Below are 20,219 nucleotides of genomic sequence, written 5' to 3' on the forward strand. Positions count from 1 at the left end.
CGACTGATTGCTTTTGTACCAAAAGTCCAGATGTCTTCAAATGATATATGATATGATATGATATGATGATTCAAAAGATTAAAGGGGTAACATTTCCTATCCAGTAAAATTTACTCAAATTATTTCATTCAATGTAATGATTTGACAAGTCGTGTATAATTCATTATTCTTTTATCAATACTGCTTTGAATTGTTTCTCTTAAGTTGAGATTCTATCGAAAACGACCTCTCTAGGTACACTTTACTCTCCCTAAACCCCACTTTACAGGGTATGTTGTTGTTGTTGTTCAAGGAGTTCATGAAATCCCACCAAAAGTCATCTTCTCTTTCTATTTTCTTATCAAAAAATGCACACAATTTATGTGTTTGAAGAGAGGAAAGGGAGGATGTTTCAACACTTCTGCAAAACTCACTTTCCAGAGACAGCTTTTATATAAACAAAATAAATGACAGAACTGGCTATAAACAAATATCAACTCTCAGTGTGAACAAGCAACAATATAAAAAGTATGTCGTGGGATGATCAACATTTCATTCTTGCATCTCGATCATATTTGTCTTTAAACCTTGAAAATTAAATTCATCGTCGTAGCCACCACTTGAATTGAAGTTAGAGATGTATCAACGTTCAAACGACCTTCAAGCATGTTCACTACTGCAGACATGTTTGACCTTAGTACTGGAGATGGATTAGTACATCGTAAGGCCAATTTAATCATCTGATATGACAAAGATTAATCCATACAATATTGGAATACCATTATCATCACTGTTAATACCGTCTGGCACAGTGAATCCAGCAGCAAACACCATTGTGGGTTTTGATGATATATCCGCTATCTGATTTTGAGATATAGTTTTGATGATATATCAAAAGTCTAAAATGAGATGTAAAATGGGATGAGAGAAGAAGAGAATGTAAAACTACAATTGTAGAAATAATGTAAAAGGAACATCATTTAAATATATCATTGTTGTGTTGCCAATGACTACAAATAGTTCTACAAAACTCAGAATTACAACTAAGTGAATCAGACTGATATAAATGAGAACTACAAAAATCAAAGGGAAAATATACAGTAAGAACTCAGCTACAAAAAGCAGGACCTCTTCATGAATCTACAACATGAATACAAGGTCCAGAAAGCCTTCAACCAACTGGAGATTCATGTTTTGTACAACAAGAATTTATATATATAGACAGGACATCATTACCACATGCAGTATTTCTTCATGGATGAAGCAGCACCGGAATATTAAATGTACATCTTCATAACTGGCTTTCTTTTGAATCTCTTTAAAAGCTGTGAGGTATATCTAATGGAATGAAAATAAAAATGGTCATCTGCTTTAATGGTGTTTCACAGTGTGTCAGAGCAACGTAGGCAATTGTAATTAATGAGCCGGTGTGCAAGGCTGCCAGCCTCTGGAACCATAGCTGAAGTTAAGCCATTCCAAAAGTGAAACGTGACAGCTTCTTTGAGGATAGTTTTAAAGAGCATATCTTGTTCAGCTTTCTCAGTTTCCATTGCTGGTGCGGAGAAGTATCTGTCAAAAGAAAGAGTTGTAAGTTCTATAATCCCCCTTCTCTATAATTATCCTCAACAAGAAAAATAAGCAGATTATGTAATTTTAACCAGCAGATGATGATGACTGATTACAGAAACCATGACATGTTCAGATTCTGCCAAAGCTCCCTGAATGAGATATTTAGACGGACCAAGGATTTTTTTCCTTTAGCCCACAGTTAGTTTGGGGTTCAAGAATACAATCAAGGCTAAATTACATGAAATAATATTTTACTTCTTCAAACTTCGACTCTAATTAAGGAAAAACATGGAAATTCAAATCAATGTTGCAATTACATGTTAAGTTGTTAAGATTTTGCACATAAATGAAACAAAAGTATTGCTTAGGCTGTAAGTGAGCTAGAGTTCACATTATTCTTTTAGTGATACATAAGTAGGCATTACATGAAAACAAAAGCAGCACTAGGCTTCTGTTGTGGGTTATAACAAGATCTCTAAGGAGGTGTCTATTTTGTATATCTAGGAACCTTAGAAAAGCTCAGGTTCTATCTTGTCCACTAGTCTATTGAGGAATTCTACGAAACTAGCTACATCTTGTACATTCTGTATTTTGAACCAAAAGTCTAAGGCTCTAAGCAGGTACTTCAGCATGTGTATGCTCTCTTTTGTCTTCAAAATATCTGAGATTTCTTTCTTTCCAAATGACCAATCATATGCCAGCTGGAATGGTTTTCCAGATTTTCTTCCAATCCTTTCCAACTCCTCAAGTTTACATTATTCAAACTATAATCCATCATTCTTTAATTTTTTTGAGATGGTAACAAGCATTATTATGCATCTTTTTTCTCCTCTCCTTTCAGTACAAGACTCAAAAACTTTTATGAGGTCACCCCACTAGGCATTAGTTAAAGCAATATATTTAACCAAATCAACAGTAAAAAGAGGACATTTTTCAAATTATCTTCTTTAAAGTATCAATTCAAACTACTCTTTTAATTACCAAGAAATCCTTGAGAGCCAGTGGCACATTGTTCGAAACTTCAGTGGATGATGGGCTCATCCCTCTACCCCTTATCCACTTAAATACCAGGTGTAGACCATGTAAAAAAGATGCCCTCTAATGAAGCCCAAAATATAGAAGGCCGCCTTTTAAGAGTTCAAAGATTCCAAATAAGATTGCATGGGAATTAGCTGACCATTCTGTTTTTTGTCTTAAAAAGAAATTTTATTGACAGCTAGTCACAAGGGGTGTGTTTAAAATATTTACAAGAACAGCATCATTATAAGTTGTGTAACAAGCTCAAAAAATCTATGGCTCTGAAATCTGTTGCATCAGCCATGTTACACCAAAAAAGCAATGAAGAGATACATCCATACATAACACTTGTTGCATATTCTTTTTGCTTTCAAAAAAATTGAGTTTCTCTCCAGATTCATCAGATTGTTAGGGGTAAGGGTTTCCAAATTTTTACCTTATCTTTTCTACTAGAAAGAGATTTCTTGTTGATTTAAGCATTGTCAAGTTGAATTATTAACTGACCATTCTAATACCAGCTATTCAAGTTGGAAAAAACGAGAATCAGTTTTCATTGAAACTCAAGGTTAGTTTCCCAACTGGGCTTTACAGTTCAGAGAATACAAGGCCTTGAATAGATAGAATTTATTATTTTTGATGAAGTAAGATGTTGCAGAAACTCCAATTTAGTCAGGGGGTTAACCACAAGCAAATGTATGGTCTCTAAGCCATGTTGTGGGAGCTAATGAAATCTAAGAGGGGTAATATGTCATCTACAGGGGATAAATTGCTGGGCTCTAAGAGGGATAATACTTCTACTTACAGGGTATAGATAGAATTACACTCCTTAATTTCATTTTTTTAAGGTTCTGCTAAAACCAGGAAGCTCTAACTAGACTGAGTTTTCAAAGTTTTGAACAAGTGACTTGTTCTGGGACAAAATTTGCAATATTTAAGTTCTGTTAACCATACAACTGTAGTTTTAAAATAGAGATTAAGATTCTTAAGCCACATTCTGAACTAAAAGCTATGTATGCTATAACCAATTAACCATCAAAGCCGATACCTTTTTGTTTTGGGATGTGGCAATAAAGTTTTTTTTTTATGACCACAATGAAGATTATTGGTGATCAATACTTTTCAATCTTAAACACAAAATTGGTCAAATTAGCCATGAGTTACATACGTTTGGAGCAAAAGTTAAGGATACGGGTTCTCCAGTTGTCCTACATCATACTCATTTCTTTTCAACACCCAAAAGTTGGTTCGGCACTAATCTGAACAAAGGGCCAAGTAGATTCTATAATATAGGTTTCCTTTTCTGGGGTTAAGAAATGTATTTGGAAACTGGGCTAAAGCTACATAATGCTGCAGTGCCATATTTAACTTTTTTGCATTCACCTCAAAAGCATCTAAAACTGATCGTCAACTCTAAGCAATTTATCAACATACTAATAACATGATAAATACAGCAATAATAATAGATAATAACACCATGATGACTGGAAGTAACTCCAGTTTATCAAGGCAAGAAAATGGGGGGAAAGGAAATAATGTTAGCATGAACAATAATTAACAACTACAATATTATACCTAGTGTAATCTAACAAGTGGGGTTTGAGGAGGGTGGTGTGTACGCAAACCTTACCCCTACCTTGGTAGGTAGAGAGATTGTTTCTGAAAGACACTCAGCTCAAGTAAAGCATTTCAAGGAGGTTTGAAAGGGGGATACAAGAGTGAAGAAGCCATGATGAAAATACTGGAGAAAAGAATAGTCTCAACAACACATAATACGATAACCGAGGAATTGTATAATATCTTTCTACTTTTGGTGTAAAGAAGTAGGTTTAGAGGATATAGATCAGTTTGTAGATTTATTAAGATCTCTGTAAGTATCTTGTTTTTTAGTTGCTATTTTTTTTTTTTTATCCAACACTTTTTGATGGTGTCCAGCATGTCCTTAATGCTGAGGAATACACATTTATCAGTTTCAAAAAAAAAATACGATAACCGAAGCAAAGGAAACAACAAGCAATAATAAAATTGAAGAATAATAAGAGAGTAATACTAAATTACTAATAATATTGATTAGGAAAACTAGACAACACTCGACTACCTACTAGCGTTCTACCTTAATCTTAGACCTTTTATCTAGGAACATGTCCACAGTAAGCTGCAAGTGTGTCAAATTTTATCTAATCACATCTCATTAATACTTTTTCGGTCTACCGCTACCTCTCCTCAAACCACAATTGTCAACCTCTCACACCTCCTCAACATGACATTTGTGCATCTCCTCTTCACATGCTCGAACTATCTCTATATCACTTCCCTCACTGGTCCACCACGGAGGCCACTCCCACCTTGTCCCAAACTTCTTCATTCTTGATCCTATCTCTCCTAGTATCTACAGTTCTACACATCCATCTCAACATTTCTGCTACTTTCATCTCCTAGACTTGCAAGTTCTTAACCCACCAACACTCTTTCCCATACAACGGTATGAACAATAATCAAAAGTTCAAAATAACAATGATAAATCTTTCACTAAAAAATTTAAGCACTCGCAATTCTAAGTACCACCTTTATACTTTTGACCTCAAGATTAAAAGGTTGTTAAGTTTGGTACCTGGTAATATTGTTATGACCGATAGGGAAGAAAACAAAAGAGGGTTGAAAATTGATCTCCGTCTTTCTACCGGAAAGATTATCATTGACAGAAAAGTTACTAGCAACTCTTGTCAAAAGATCAGCTCCATTCCATCTCAATTGTGTGTCGTCATAAGAAGCATAAAACTCCTTCAAACACTCCATTACAAAAGGACTGCAAAAGACATACAAGAAAGTGAATCTTCGTTATAGGGCAGACAGAAGAAAATGATACTTTACATTTATATACTTTTGCTAGGAATACTTGTGTTCCTATCCTTTTCCCGCAATAAACTTTAGCAAACATTTCTGACAGATTAACAGGTGCAATTAGAGATTATTGTTCAAAATTTGCATCCTCCGATAGCATTTTCAGGCTGCTAAGGACAACCCAAACATATTTTTGAAAACAGTGGTATCTTGCTCAGCTTGTGTGCACCTCGACCAATCTTTGCATCAATCTTTATTTTACGAATGTGTAATTTTGTCCACATAAAGCAGCCCTTCCCTAGCTCCCTCAATTTTCCTTATCCCTGTTTTTTCCTCAGTGGGCCTCAAAATATTAGGTATGGACATACTAAAATGCCAGAGAAAGGGTGGTTATTGCAAGGTCCAAGCACACCAGAACTAGAACAGAGCACTTCAGAACTATTCAAGAGGCAAAGATTGTGTTGCAAGTACCTGTGCTTTCTAAAAGCCATTACAGCACCATTCAAAGTTTTTCCACGTCGGTTATCCTCAAAAGCAACAGTATTATTAAGTGAAGACAATGAATTCAACACTATGATGTCTGAGTCAAGATAGATTCCACCATACCTGCAATAAAAGGCAAAAGAGAACATGAAAGTTCATTTATAACAATGCAACAACTATAAACTTCACCAAAAGAAAATAAGTTGTTATATTACTGAAGTTAGAACAATACTGCAGTAAATGGAAAGGACAAAAAGTTCATTACAAACATGAGATCACAGCTTTCATATGGCCCCTTTAGTCAATCTTTTTTATAAGGTAAATAATTTTTTTAATGTGAATCAGGAAAAAGATTGAGATGTAACACGTTTCAGAATAAACAGGTGGCAAATTGCTAGATTTACAGCCATCTGTAATATATTCAAACACGATCATGATCCTAGTTTCATAAGGTTCTTGACTTTTGCAAAGAGCTGTTGTTGCAGCCTCACCACAATCTACTTTCTCTAAGGATAATTCATGTAATTCAGCTATTGGCATATATTGCTAAAACAAAACCCTCACTAGAAGCAGCAAATTTCTGGAATTATGTGATCTTAAAAAGAAGCTTTCCATGTGCCACAGACGCAACTATGAGTTATCCACTAACATATACTAACAGCAAAATCTTTTGTATGTCTCAGAAGAAACTTAGATCCTTCTTCAGTAGTCCTCTCACCGTCATTTTTTATAAAGTGTTTCTAACCATCATCAATTCCATTTCTTAACTTCATGAACAACCTGTCTTGTGGCTTACTAGACCAAGTTTAAGAATATCAGCTATGGGAAATAAAAAGGCGAAAGAAAAATAAAAAATATTACAATCACATTGAAATTAACTTCAGCAAATTGAATTCTCAAAAAAAAAAAAAAAACCCTCAGCAAATTGAAGTTAATCTATTGCAACTCTTCCTTTTTGACTATTCATGAATTATCCATCCATGAGCTGATTGCATTAGAGAAGGTTACTGTTTATGCCGTCAACTGATTAATCTCGAAAAGATTATTGGAATCATTTTTCTATAATAAAAAATAATTACCTATTGAAATAAATAGTCGAGATCTTAAGTGCGGGCTCCTTATCTAATTTGCCTTACCTCAAGTCAAATGTTATATACAGGAAACACCAGATTTTTTACTCTGTTATGCCAAACTAGGTGGAAGGTAACACATTTTAAATTGAAACTACAATGCATCATCATAGAGATAACACCTCGATTAGCTTCAGAGTACATAACAATTTAAATACATTGGGAAGTGTATATTTTCCAAATTGCTTACTTGTATAGAGCTGCCAGCCTGACTAGTTCACTATAATGGAAAGGGTAATGTCTTGTCTGCTTCCATTCATACCAGAAAGAAGCAAATACATGTGTTGGTGTGCCTAGTAGGAGCTCATCAAGATTGGGCATCACAACAGCCACTTTAAAGCTGCGGAAAATAATCTATCATCAAATCCATCTCCAATAAAGTGCAAATGGAAGAATAAAACACCATAGACATGCATTTATGCATATATACACAAAGAGAACTTGAGATTATCTTCTTTTACAAAAAAAAACTGTTGTTTTAAGCAAGAACTTAAGACTTCTTGGAAGCACTTTGAGTATGATTTTCATGAGGCAAATATGGATAACTTCAGATGAAAATATTAGCCAAATACACAACAACAACAAGCAGAGGCAGATCCAGGTATTTTTAGCAAATGAACTCATTGTATTTTTAAAGTTATCGGTTCATATCTACTGTTTGTTGCAATATTCGTGGATTTTTACACATAAATTTATGCTCAGCACCGGGTACCTGTACTCTACATCTGCCTCTGCCAACAAGATAACAAATCTAAACTTATGGAAGAAAGAAATTCAGTAATTTACCCATCCTTCACAAAACCACTAAAGAAATTAAGTTCGATTGTCTCAGAGAAAACCACCACACAAGCATCCCGGTGACGGTTAAGTACACTCTCAAGTCCCCTCTGATACCGAGCGGTAAACATCCATGCTGGAGAATTCCAGACCATGAAAACTCTCATAGTACATTTTGCTTTCCTGAAAAATGAGTCCATGAAGTTAGTGAAAGACAACCGGGGTTGCAAGCCCGGAAAGTAACCCCATCTCTTCCCATCAGCAAAGACTAGCCCAGAAACTTCACCGCGGGCATCATCTTGCACAACTTTCATATTACCATTCCTTATCTCTTCCTTACTCCTAGGAGCTGACTCTCCATCACTATCATGAACAACTCTTTTTCCAATTCTAGCATCATCGTTTAAAGTTCTACGCTTCACTCTCTTCCCTCTATTCACATCCTCATCATTAGTTTTCACTAATTCACCATTGAATTTCAACTCCTTTGACTCGAACACATCATTTTTTGCCAGCCCCGCCATCTTCTGTAGCTCCAAAGCATCATTAACCAACTCAGATTTTGTCAATTCAGACACTGAAAGTGGTTTTTTCACCAGAAATGGAACTTTCTTAAACTCATTCATCAACCCTTTTAACACAATCTTATCCCCCTTAGTCAATCCAGTAGTCCCGGCTCCATCAGGATCCTGCAACATGGGATTATTATTTGGATTTAACGCCTCCAGATTTGACTTAAACATTTTATCACGCCTCAAAAAATCACTCTTCTTTTCAAACCACTCACCCCACCCTTCCCTCAAAGGTGATCCTTTTAGTAATAAAGCATCTTCAACACTCTCAATTTCACTCAACTTCATCCTCATTTGCACATCTACTGGAAGATCATCCGATCCAAACGCGGCCTTAGATTCATCATTCTTAAACCCTAATCCTAACTTCATCCTCGATTCAAAATTAACGTAATCTTCCCATTCCTCAATTGATCGTTTGTTAAACGCCCTCCGTACAACTCCGTGCCTCTGGTCGTAGAAATACGTCGAGGAAACCCTAGGATACTGATTGATGATTTCTTCATCGTCCTCTTCGGATTCATTGGATAAGAGGAACTCATCATCGTTATTGTTGTTGCTGTCAGCAACGTCGAGCTCGTCGATGCGGTCATCGGAGGAGCGATAATCAGCGTCAGCTAAATCGTCGACGAGAGGGTTGTTCAGTGAAATGGTGTCGTATTGGAGGGGATGCGGATGGGGATTGTTAGGTTGGAGGAAGAAGTTGAGGCGACTGTAGAGGAGTGAAACGGAGAGGAGGAGAAGAATCGCGGCCGCTAAGGCGCAAATGTGCGCGCCGTAAAGCGGACGCCGCCGCGTTCGGAGGTTCCGAAGCATGTGGTACGGCGGGCGGTTGCGGTGGCGACTTCAGATGTCACCGGAGGTTTGGGGCGGAAGAGGGGGTGGGGGTGACTGAGATTCTGCTAGAAGGTTATAACTGTAAAATGACAAATGGATTTGTGTGTTACCTCCGTCCGTGTACTTTCGAAAGTCAATTTGATTACTTTTTAAAGTGAAATTAAATTTCATTGATAAAAAAATACATTATAAAATGTTAGTTAAAATGTTTATCATTTGACTCTAAAAAATGAAATCACGACAATTAAAAGTAAACGGAGATAGTAATACCTTTTTTTAGTTTCAATTCCTTTTTTTAATTGAAATTTCAAATCTTTTGATCCGAAACTAAAATAAATTCAGGTATGAAAATATGTTTAATTTAGAATTTTAAATGTCATATAAAAAATAAATTTTAAACTATATCAAAAAACAAAAGATGTGATTTTAGTACCAAAAATAAAATAAAATAAAATTGGCATGTACCTAACTAAGTTTTGATCCCACGAGGGTAAACTATCCTCACCAAATGTTTTTTATTTCAGGCTCCAACTTATCTATATGAAGTCGAAATAGATAGTAATCGTTGACAAGTCATACCATCAAAAAACGTTATGTAATCATCAATAGAATAAATACGCAAACCATAATTCATGTTAAATTTGATTAGGACCAACTATTTCCCAATTAATTTTTATATCTCATAAGGGTGAACTATTCTTAATAACATATGATGTGTTTGGATTTCAGACTACAACTTATTTGTATGAAGTTGAAATAAGTAGTAATTATCGACAAGTCATCTATGAGAACTCATCTTGCCCCAAGTCATCACCTTAACTCAAATAAGTTGTGATCCCACGAGGGTGTCCGTTCGAATTCCGGGCTACAACTTATCCATATGAAACTGATATATTATATGGTGGTAAATTCATTCTTGAACCTCGTACACATCGCCCGTCACATTGTGAGAGCTCACCTTATCTACAAGGAGGGGCATGCACAAGGCAGAGAAACAAGATAGCTGGAAGGTACCAAATCACCTCCCTTTGAACCAGACTTTTCTTAACAAAAGCAACTTCATACTCAAAGCTCACATCCAAAATCTTCGATTAAGAATGAATAACTACTTACCACATCACTCAAAATATAGGAGTAAACTCTTTTGGAAGAAAATGATTTAATAGGATAAAAGACGAGATCAACTAAAATAAGAACATGTTACTATGCGGAACAAAATGAAGGAAGCAAATATCAAATTTACACAAGGGGTGAATTTGTTCATTTGCATAACAAAATCCAACTTCCACAAAACTTGAGGTGCAGATCGACATAAGATCTGAAAACAGTCGTATGCTACATGATTTTAGTATACAATCATGGCGCTGCCTTCGTTCAGCCTCGTCATCATCATATACCAAGCTTCAGTCTATGCAAACCGCCTCTTGAGTAAGCATGTTGGAGAACTTGATGACTATGGAGTGATCATTTCGTTGTTCACCTAGATAGTTTAATTATTAGAGAGCGGGCTGAAACTCGATCGAATCTGAGTTCCCTGTTTTAGCCGTGGCAAGTGTCTGACAAGGAAGTTGGTGATTCAAAACACTCCTACAGTTGTTCTCATCAAATGCTGGACGCACAAGCTTCCTACGCTTGAATGGCTTATCAGCTGAAACCTTAGCCACTGCAGTTTGAGAACTGTTTCCTAGTGCATTCTGAAGGACTGTGTATTCATTAGCATTTGTCTCTTCTTCTTTGTTTAATTTAACAGTAGTCTGTTCTGAAGCTCGATTTGTCTCCCTCCTGCGCTTGAAATCCACCATTCTGGTCTCTGCCAGAATATGGTTCATGGTTTCTTCAAGAACTTCATTTGCACTTTCTTTGAGAACTCTCATCATTGAATCAGCAGTCTGCTCTGCATCATTCTTGACAACTGCAGCATGTTTTCCTGACCTATCAGTTTCACCAGATCCAACTTTTCGAATAAATGGTTTACGATTCAATGGCTTTTTTGGTACAATTTTCTGATCCTCGTATAACAAGTCCATGATTTCATCAACTGTTGTATCCATATAATGCTCTTCAAAGCTCATACTATAATCAAATTTGTGTTCTCTTAGCTTATGTACTTTAGGAGCCAAAGATAAGCGACTAAAAACACTTTTTCTGGAATTTCTGGAATCAGAATGAACTTGTGTTAATCTGTTGTTCTCGTATTCATCATTAACTATGTCAGCTCCAGGTCTGTAGGCGTTGTCAAGATTTGTCAAAACATTTCCTTGGAGTAACCAACTAGTGTTAGGAGAGCGAGATATTCTTCCAACATGAGTTGCATCACTCCCTTGCCATATAACATGCCCATCACCTATCTCCTCATCAGCACATTGATAATTACCAGAAAAGGAATTTCTAGCAATTGAACCAAGGGCAGCTTGAGATGAAAATCTCCAAGTTTCACCCTCATTAATATCATCCCTAGTTAACTGTGGAGCAATAGATGCCCTTGGAATGGAAGCAGTTCTGTAACCAAAAGAACCAGACCTATTTGGTTCCACCAACTCAGAAATTCCAACATTTAAAGGTGGATTGCTGAACCCATCGTGCGAAAGCAGAACCATTTTTCCACCTTCAGAAACTGATTCCAGGCCCCTCGTTGTAAATTCAGGATGGGAATATGGAGAAGATATACCTTTAGATGATGCAAAGTTATTCTCTCTATACACATTGGAAGAAGGTGGCCCTCGCACAAAGTTTGAACCCTGTTCAACTTCGTATGTCTCAGTATGTCCATAACAAGAATTGGGTAGCTCATCCTTATATGGCATGACTCTTGTAATTGTTGCATCATGGAATTTAGAGCAAGAGGGACCAAAATTTTGTCCTTCTGTTGACTGAGGAAATTCTGTTCCAGCAAGAAACTTGGTGGAGTACCCTGAGGTTCTTTTCTTCATTGGAGAGTACACAGTGCAATCAGCCCCGGCGAGAGGCCTCTGAAAGTTTTCTGTACCAGGGACCAACCCATCAAAATCATCCATTGGATAACTACCAACTTCAGCCATTTGTCTACCTACATCTCCGGCATAGGCGGAGTTCCCATTTGAAGCAGTTGGGATAAGAAATCTGTCAACACATTTTTCATTTGCTCCTTTACGCCTAGAAAGGAAGCATACATCATCATCAGTGGCCTCTTGATGATCAAATTCTCTTATGAGACGTGTACAAAACTTAGATTCATTTCCGCTTATCTCTCTTCTGAATAATCTACCATCTTTACGCATTCCTTTTTTCTTGTAGGGTGAGTTCACAAAGCGCTCAGACACAATTGTAGAATTAATATCAGGGTCCAAATGGCTCTTTTTCCCCCCTACTCTATCATCCAAGGAACTCGGCCAATCATCACTTGCAGTTCCAACATTCCAAAAGGGATCACTTCTATTCTTCCTAGAAAGGGAAGGCTCATGAGAATTATCCATGATATGTGCTTTATCCACATGATTGTTCCTTAAAAAACCTGCATAATGAGTACAAAGTCTAGTTCTAGCATTGTCTGAAGGCTTTTCATTCTGCTCATTTGATCTGCCCGGACCAAAATTACTATCCATGTTATTTTCCTTCACTATCTGATCTCTTACCACTAAATTTGCATCATGAACTGTTCTTCTGAGGTCAGAATCTTCCATGTAGTTGGAGAGGGCAGGAGTACAATTCATGTTGATTTTATATTTCCTCTTTACCCTGCCATTCAAAGACCACTCATCATCTCCAGAAAATCCTAATTCTTCAGTGGGGGAGTGAACATGAAGCTTATCTTCTGCAGCATTATCCCTTGATAATGCTTCATCATAACCTATTCTTCTCTTCTTATCATTATAGTAGAGATGTTCGGCAGAATCAACTATATCTTCATCCTTCTCTCTATGCTCAATTGAAAACATGTCATCGGCGACTCTTTTTACTCCATGGAATGAACTTGGATATCCTCTTGACAGGGAAGGCCTTAAATCAGCATTAGAACGTTTGATATCAAAGCCACCACTTGCTGTATAGGATTTGTTATTCACCATTATATGGTCTTCGTCAATTCCATTGCCCACTCCAGTTGTGAGCTTTCTCGGGGGTAACTTATTCTTTAACTTTCTTGAACTAAACAATCTAAGAAGCCTATGAACCTGCATATTGAGAAGGAACAATTAGTAACAGAAATATGCAGCTACAACATATGATCACTAAAAGCCCAAATATAGAGAGCAATCATCACACCTGCTCATCAGACAGACCAAAGTGGAACTTCCTTGCTGAAAAGTAGTTCTCCCTAATGGCATCACGGAACTCATCTTCGGATAGTGGACTACAACGCCAAATCAGCACAAATCGAACCTGGGGAAGAGAACATGAAAGCAAAAAGAAAAAAAGGAAACCAAAAATATCCTTGTATTATTCAACCTAATGATAATACTTGTTGAATTATATGAAATCATCATTTGACAATATGATACCTGCGCAGAAAACTGCTTCCCAGAAGAACTAAATGCATGGGGTACAATGTTCATTCCACCATCTGAGATAGCCCGATACACTCCAAAAAGTTGTCTCCTTTCATATTCAAATAGGAACAGGATCATTCCTTTTTTGACCTCCTTCACAAAATTGCCCATGGATGATGGAAGGCCAAAGACTTTATGTTTAAAGCAGTCTCTCTTTGTTGCAATATTTGACATAAAAATTGCACCAAACTCAGGAGCCGGAACACTAATAAAACCATGCTCTTCGTTGTCATACTCCATTGACAAACTATATCCTGTCACTTCATTTAAAGGCACATAATAGTAAAAACAACAATTGGTGATATGTCAAACCAGTATGGAGCCCAAATATATATTCAACTTCCCAAAGAAGTGCACATGCAATCAAAGAGGCTAGATAAGGAAAAAAAAAAAGCAGGAGAAACATGTTAAGATTGAACTAAGTTACAATAGCATTCAAAGCTGTTATGTATTGACTATTATTATTGATCAAAATGAACCTGATATCTAATACTACCTTTCATCTAATAAAAAAATTCTTTGGAGAAATCAGACATAGGCAAAATAAAATACATACCAAAATTAGAACCATCTTTATGGAGAACCTATCGATGCTTGTGATACGGATTTTTTTACAGTGAACAACATGATGAACAGATTCATTAGATACTTGAGAGTAGTGAAAAAAATACTAAATTTGGACTTAGCATTACAAAACTTATAGACCAGACCCTGGTTAACAAAAAGCATTCAATAAACTGGCAACTGCACATCTGCAACCAAGTAATGTACATTTCAGACTACTCAAAAACAAGGAACACGTAAAAAAACATTTGCTAGTGACACAAATTCCATCCGTGATCAAACAAATTGAACAGAGTAAGAGATGCATTGTATTGTTCCTCGTATTTCACGACCCTAAACACATAATACATCCAAAAAAAAAAGGCAAATACAAACACCCCTAATCAACCATAAAGATAAAAGATCTACTACCATATAATACAAAAGCACAATATTTCACACAGATCCTCCCTTTCAAGGGCAAACAGTGTAAAGATGAAGAAAAATGTATTTTCAAGAGGCAGCGAAAAAAGAAGCTACCAAACAATATTTTCAAGTGAAACAATTGTTTCATCCTAGACTAATTCCACATAATACCTATACCAAAATACCTCTCTCCACTCTGTCCAACAAGGCAAATACAGATGAAAAGAAAATCACTTGGTGTTTTTTGTTTCATTCAGTTTATATTCTATTAACTTGAAAAATAACTACAAAGTTTAGGATTATACCCAAAAAGCAGTTCAGGGAGAAACCCCCAATTTTTCTCAACAAATATGCAAAATTCAAATTCAACATCAAAATGAAATTCCTCCTACATACACATTGAATATTTTCAATAAAGTTCAACTTAACACTCACTTCAAATCAATAAACTGAGTAATTCTCAATCAGATACTCAAATACATCACATTAAACAGAAATACTTAAAATCTCAATCAACCTGTATATACTGCTGGTCTTCTCCCCAACTATTTTCCGTCCGCACAAATTGATTGCTGCAACAGATACCGTTGATTCTAACACAGTACAATTACACTAAACAAAACTCAACAAAATCATCAGATAACAAAAATACAGAAATACTTGATCAAAAAAACTGAGATTTTCCAAACCCCTTACCGTTAAACCCCAAATCAGTAATCGGAAATCGATAGATTCTAGAGAGAGAAACAGAGAATTAGAAGATTTTAGAGAGAGAAGCAGAAATTTTACCAATGGCAGGAAAAAGCCGAGGGGTTTCTTTTCTGCGTTGGAGTACAACTAGGGAAACATATAAAGAGTAATATATAGGACTTAAAGGAAAAAAGATATTTTTCAAAGTTATGATTTGATTATTTTGAAGTTTGATTTCGGTATTTTAAGACTGTTTAAGAAATATTTTAATTATATAATACTAAAATATTCAAAGGAAAAATAAGTAATTTTTTGACTATCATTTATACAAGAATATTTTAATTAATATAGAGTTGTTCAAATTTTGATATTCAAATAATTAGTTTTGTATTGATATAGATTTGTATATTTATTATTTTTATGAGAAAAGTATGTTGTTGTTTTTGATATCTATAAGTATTATTATAATAATATACTAGAATATTATATATAATTATATATTTTGATATTACATTAATATTTTTTATATAAATATTGAATATCATATCGAATACAATAAAATTCAAAAAGTATTCGGTATCTACCCTATCATGCTCAATCTCTACTTTTCTATTAAGACTTCACTGAATAAATTATATTTTTGTAGTAAATTTTCTAATTATTGAAGAGGAAAATATTAGTAAATGAGGGGAAAAGTAAATTTTTTTAAAAAAATTGCAGGGGGTAAGCAGTTATATGGAAGATTGAGAAGTGGCGTACTGGATAAGTAAATGGTCATATATAGAACAATATGAAAAGTTTAACTATTTCCAAATATGAAAAAGTATCATTCTTTTCGATAAAATCTTTCTTTCAGTAATAAGAGAAAATTATTCGAATAATAAATATCCTTTAGCGAAAAAAAAAATTAGTGCCTTCACTGTGGCACACAAGCACAAGGAAGATTCTTTTCTTTGTCCAAACCACAAACCCCCATTTGTCATCTTTACTTCTTTTGCTCTATGTTCCTCATTCCATGAAATTTCTCTCTTTCTTACTATAGTATAATATGATATTAAAAAGTTTGATTGAATAACTTTAATTTTTGGTTTTTAATAATATTATTTTTTTATTATAATTTATTTATTTTATTTTTAGTCTTTTTTTTCTTTTATCACTCTAACACGAGTTGCATGTGATTATGCAACGATCAGCTTGCAAGGCATTCGTAAAGATAATGAAATTTGGTCCAATGAATTTTTAACCTCCTCCAATAGGGCATTTGACCAAGTTAAATTTTGAATTTTTATGGCCAAATGTGTATTCAGGGCTATATACAAATTCAATCTTCAAATATCAATTTTCACTATGAAAACAGAATATTTTTTTGCAACTTCCACGATGAAACATGGCCAAGCTCACTCCATAATAATATATTGATTTGCTATTATCATAAATTTTATTATATGGAGCAGATCAAAGATAAACAATTAGGATGAAATCATTTGGAAACTTCAGCCACCAACTCCTCACCCCATTTTTCTTCTCAAAGCACCAAGGCCAGCCATCACTTCAGACTAAAGAAAGATATTTAAAGACAAAATAACTAACATTGATTTCTTCCTTTTATTCAAAGATCATTGTTATATATATATATATATATATACACTAGAGCATCCTTGAATACATCAATAATGGGTCCCACTTTTTGTTTAAAAAAATAAGCATATTGAGAGGATATTTTTGTCCAAAGTGGAAATAGAATAAGTATAAAGCATTAAAGTCTTTTAAAATTTTAAATTGTTAATTCTTATTGTATGATTTGTAATACTTTTACGCCATTTTCAAATAATAGAGATCATTTCTTCTTTCTCAATTCATGTAGTACTAAAAAAAATTTGAGATTCAATCAATTTTTTTTGTCTTTGAAATATTTCTAGCTGTTAATTATTGTAATTTATAGTACTTTCTAAGAATTTTTCAAATAATATATATTATTTCATTTGTCCCAATTTATGTGTCACCGATAAAATTTGAAGAGTCAATCAGATCTTTTATATATTTTTATATCTTTTAAATATTTAAGTAATTAATTATCGTGATTCATAATATTTTATACAATTATTTAGTATAGTAAAATAAATTTAAAAGAAACAAACAAAACGAATTCATCATAGAAAATTACCAAAGCATCCTTCAATACATCAATAATGGGTCCGACTTTTTGTTTTTAAGAAATTGAACATTCGAAGGATATTTTTGTCCAAAGTAGAAATATTGTGTAAAAAATGTGTATTTATTGTGATTTTGAATGTTTTGAGGGGTAATAGGACGCACGCAAAGTTAAGGTGTCTTTTTGAAAATCTAGGACAACTTCAAGTATCACTTAATGTTTTTTCTCAAAATCTAATTTACTTTCGTAAACTATGTGTCAGATCAAAATCAGATTAACAAATTCAAAAGGAATGAGTAATAAATAGCTCATACTAAATAATAAATATGTAACTAAAAATCTTGTTAGCTTTTGCTTTTGGTTGAAAGCTAACAAGATAGTTAGAATGATAATTGCATTGTGACTTATTATATATACAATATATATATATATATATATATATATATATATATATATATATATATATATATATATTAGCTTTTGGTTGAAAGCTAACAAGATAGTTAGAATGATAATTGCATTGTGACTTATTATATATATATATATATATATATATATATATATTAGCTTTTGGTTGAAAGCTAACAAGATAGTTAGAATGATAGTTGCATTGTGACTTATTATATATATATATATATATATATTGACAGAAAGACCAGTATAGACTCGAGCTCGAATAGAGAAGACAAGGAAGAGGAAGAAGAAGAAAAAAGGCAAAGGAAAGGTAAACAGAAAGCAGTGAAAATCAAGCTAAAGTTCCCAGAGAATCCCGAAAAATCCAAGGTTGTTCCTAATATGACATAAACATAACGCAATCCTTCATTGCACTTCATTGAGCTAGAGTTCTCAGACCTAGAACTAGTTTTTAGTTTTATATCATCTTTCTTCAAGTTCCTTATTCCACAGTAAGGACCTAATCAACTCTCTAGATTGCTCCAGAGGCATTGTTTATAGCCAAAACAATAATAACCACCACCTGAATACAAAGGTTCAATGCAATTTCATAGCACATGCTAAAGCGAAAGCTCCTACCAACAGCTTTCAAATGTTCAAAAGTATAACTTGGGTGCACTACATTGATGGACCATTATAGCAGGACCAAATTACAAATCTGACCATGAAAGAGTTTCAACAGTTACTGAACTGAATCAGCTGCAGGGGCTGCGTGATGGTTTACAACCAAAGGAGGACGTAGAGCTTTCTGATTAGCTAATTTCTCCTTACGTGCATTGTACATCTCTTCTGTCTCAACGACAACCAATCTTTTCACCTAAGATCAAAATGATAGATACAAAAAATATTAATCTTCATGTGGTAATGACAAGAGTTGTATAAACCAGACTAGATGAAGGAAAGAAAACGCATTAAATTAGTCCATATTGATAGCATAGCACTATTAAAACCTGCTGAATCATTCCCCTAACAGTAGGTGTGTTCCATCGCATTACAGTCCGGTTGCATTTGCCAAGACGCAATGCCTCAAGGGTACGCCTATGGAGCCTCCTAGTGCCTGGTATACCCCTTACAAGGGTTATGTATAGATTAGGGCTCCATGCGACTGGAGTACAAGCTTTGAAAGCGTTGTAAGCACTCATATCTTCCTGCTTTACCGCTTCTGCAGAAAAGAAAAGAGTAAGATTTGCAAGGATACTTCCTAAGAAAAGGTGACAAGCATCTTAGTAGAAAGAGTAAGGTAGCTGGAAATTGGAAATGAATTAGATTTGCAGGGATGAATTCAGGAAAAGTAAAAACACAGGTAACATAATTTACAATCAACAATAGAAAAAGTGAGGCACTCAAGAGTATTAAAATTTTCCGTAGTGGGAGAAAACTGCATCATAATTAACACAAGCTAACTCATAAGTTTGAGATTGAAGTATGCAATCTGCATAGTTGAAATTCTGCCCCTCTGAGAAGAACTTCCATATGGTAGCCCTAAGAGGTTACCCCATGACTGAAAACAAATTTTAATGATGAGTCTCCTCTCCCGAACAACTTAAACCTTAAAATGGGTCAATTCATACAATTCAACATGTCATCGAAATGCTGGAATCAAGTCTCACCACTACACAAAACTATTTCACGTACTTGACCCAACAAAAAATTCAAGTCCATACGCAAGGGAGCATATTGCAAACATATTCAAATAAATAAAGTAGCCATTATTTTGATAAAGAAAAAGTATCCATTCTTTAATAGTTGATAAAAACGAGGCGATTCACGTGATTCAACACACTCGTTATGAAAAGGGTATAGGAAACTGGAACAACTCAAAACACTACTCATTCCCGAACATGTACAACACTTAAGAAGAAAACTATGGAAACAAGAGAACTCAATGTTTTTGTGTGCCCTGGATAGAAGTAGGAGGTATGCTTACAGCAATAGAAGAGAAGAAATGTGCATTCATGGTTTTCAAAAGCTGCTGTAGTTCTTAAACATGTAGTAGTCAAGCCAAATCAAGACTTTCATGTAGACTAAACTAAAATAGTTAAATAACTAAGACAAATTTGTAAAAAGATGTAGCAAGTCCCATGTAAAAAGAAGAAAAAGATAACATAATAACCAGTATTCTATACAAGAATATTAGACATTGAAACCCACATTTTACAATAATAACCAGTATGTGTAAACATAACATAATGCACCACCACTGAGTCCTTCGGTGATATGAACCAATGAC

At 34.7% G+C, this 20,219-nt stretch overlaps 3 protein-coding genes across 11 annotated transcripts; all 3 read right to left on the reverse strand.

The window, feature by feature from the left end:
• Positions 1-915: 915 nt before the first annotated feature.
• On the reverse strand, positions 916-9,267 carry LOC125836298 (uncharacterized protein At4g19900). 5 transcript variants are annotated; one of them, XM_049515477.1, is made up of 5 exons: positions 7,803-9,267; positions 7,207-7,356; positions 5,875-6,009; positions 5,174-5,368; positions 916-1,548 (listed from the first exon to the last, which is right to left on the reverse strand). In XM_049515477.1, the coding sequence occupies exons 1-5, from the start codon at positions 9,179-9,181 to the stop codon at positions 1,362-1,364; spliced, it is 2,046 nt and encodes a 681-aa protein (XP_049371434.1). In that variant the 5' UTR covers positions 9,182-9,267; the 3' UTR covers positions 916-1,361. The 5 variants fall into 5 exon arrangements, with proteins under 5 accessions (XP_049371434.1, XP_049371435.1, XP_049371436.1 ...); XM_049515478.1 differs by lacking the exon at positions 5,875-6,009; XM_049515479.1 differs by lacking the exons at positions 916-1,548; positions 5,174-5,368 and having other exon boundaries at positions 5,713-6,009.
• A 1,077-nt stretch (positions 9,268-10,344) lies between these two features.
• LOC125836296 (uncharacterized) lies at positions 10,345-15,506 on the reverse strand. 5 transcript variants are annotated; one of them, XM_049515471.1, is made up of 5 exons: positions 15,391-15,496; positions 15,212-15,306; positions 13,678-13,985; positions 13,442-13,558; positions 10,345-13,350 (listed from the first exon to the last, which is right to left on the reverse strand). In XM_049515471.1, exons 3-5 carry the CDS (start codon positions 13,963-13,965, stop codon positions 10,699-10,701), a joined length of 3,057 nt encoding a protein of 1,018 aa, XP_049371428.1. In that variant the 5' UTR covers positions 13,966-13,985; positions 15,212-15,306; positions 15,391-15,496; the 3' UTR covers positions 10,345-10,698. The 5 variants fall into 5 exon arrangements, with proteins under 5 accessions (XP_049371428.1, XP_049371431.1, XP_049371429.1 ...); XM_049515474.1 differs by lacking the exon at positions 15,212-15,306 and having other exon boundaries at positions 13,678-13,979; positions 15,484-15,506; XM_049515472.1 differs by lacking the exon at positions 15,212-15,306 and having other exon boundaries at positions 15,484-15,500.
• A 2,907-nt stretch (positions 15,507-18,413) lies between these two features.
• LOC125836313 (uncharacterized) lies at positions 18,414-19,149 on the reverse strand. Its single transcript, XM_049515497.1, has 2 exons — positions 18,940-19,149; positions 18,414-18,806 (listed from the first exon to the last, which is right to left on the reverse strand). The coding sequence occupies exons 1-2, from the start codon at positions 19,129-19,131 to the stop codon at positions 18,672-18,674; spliced, it is 327 nt and encodes a 108-aa protein (XP_049371454.1). The 5' UTR covers positions 19,132-19,149; the 3' UTR covers positions 18,414-18,671.
• Between the last annotated feature and the right edge of the window lie 1,070 nt (positions 19,150-20,219).

Source organism: Solanum verrucosum, unplaced genomic scaffold (assembly GCF_900185275.1).
Source record: "Solanum verrucosum unplaced genomic scaffold, falcon-dt-bn FXZP01000278.1, whole genome shotgun sequence".
Lineage (NCBI taxonomy): Eukaryota > Viridiplantae > Streptophyta > Magnoliopsida > Solanales > Solanaceae > Solanum > Solanum verrucosum.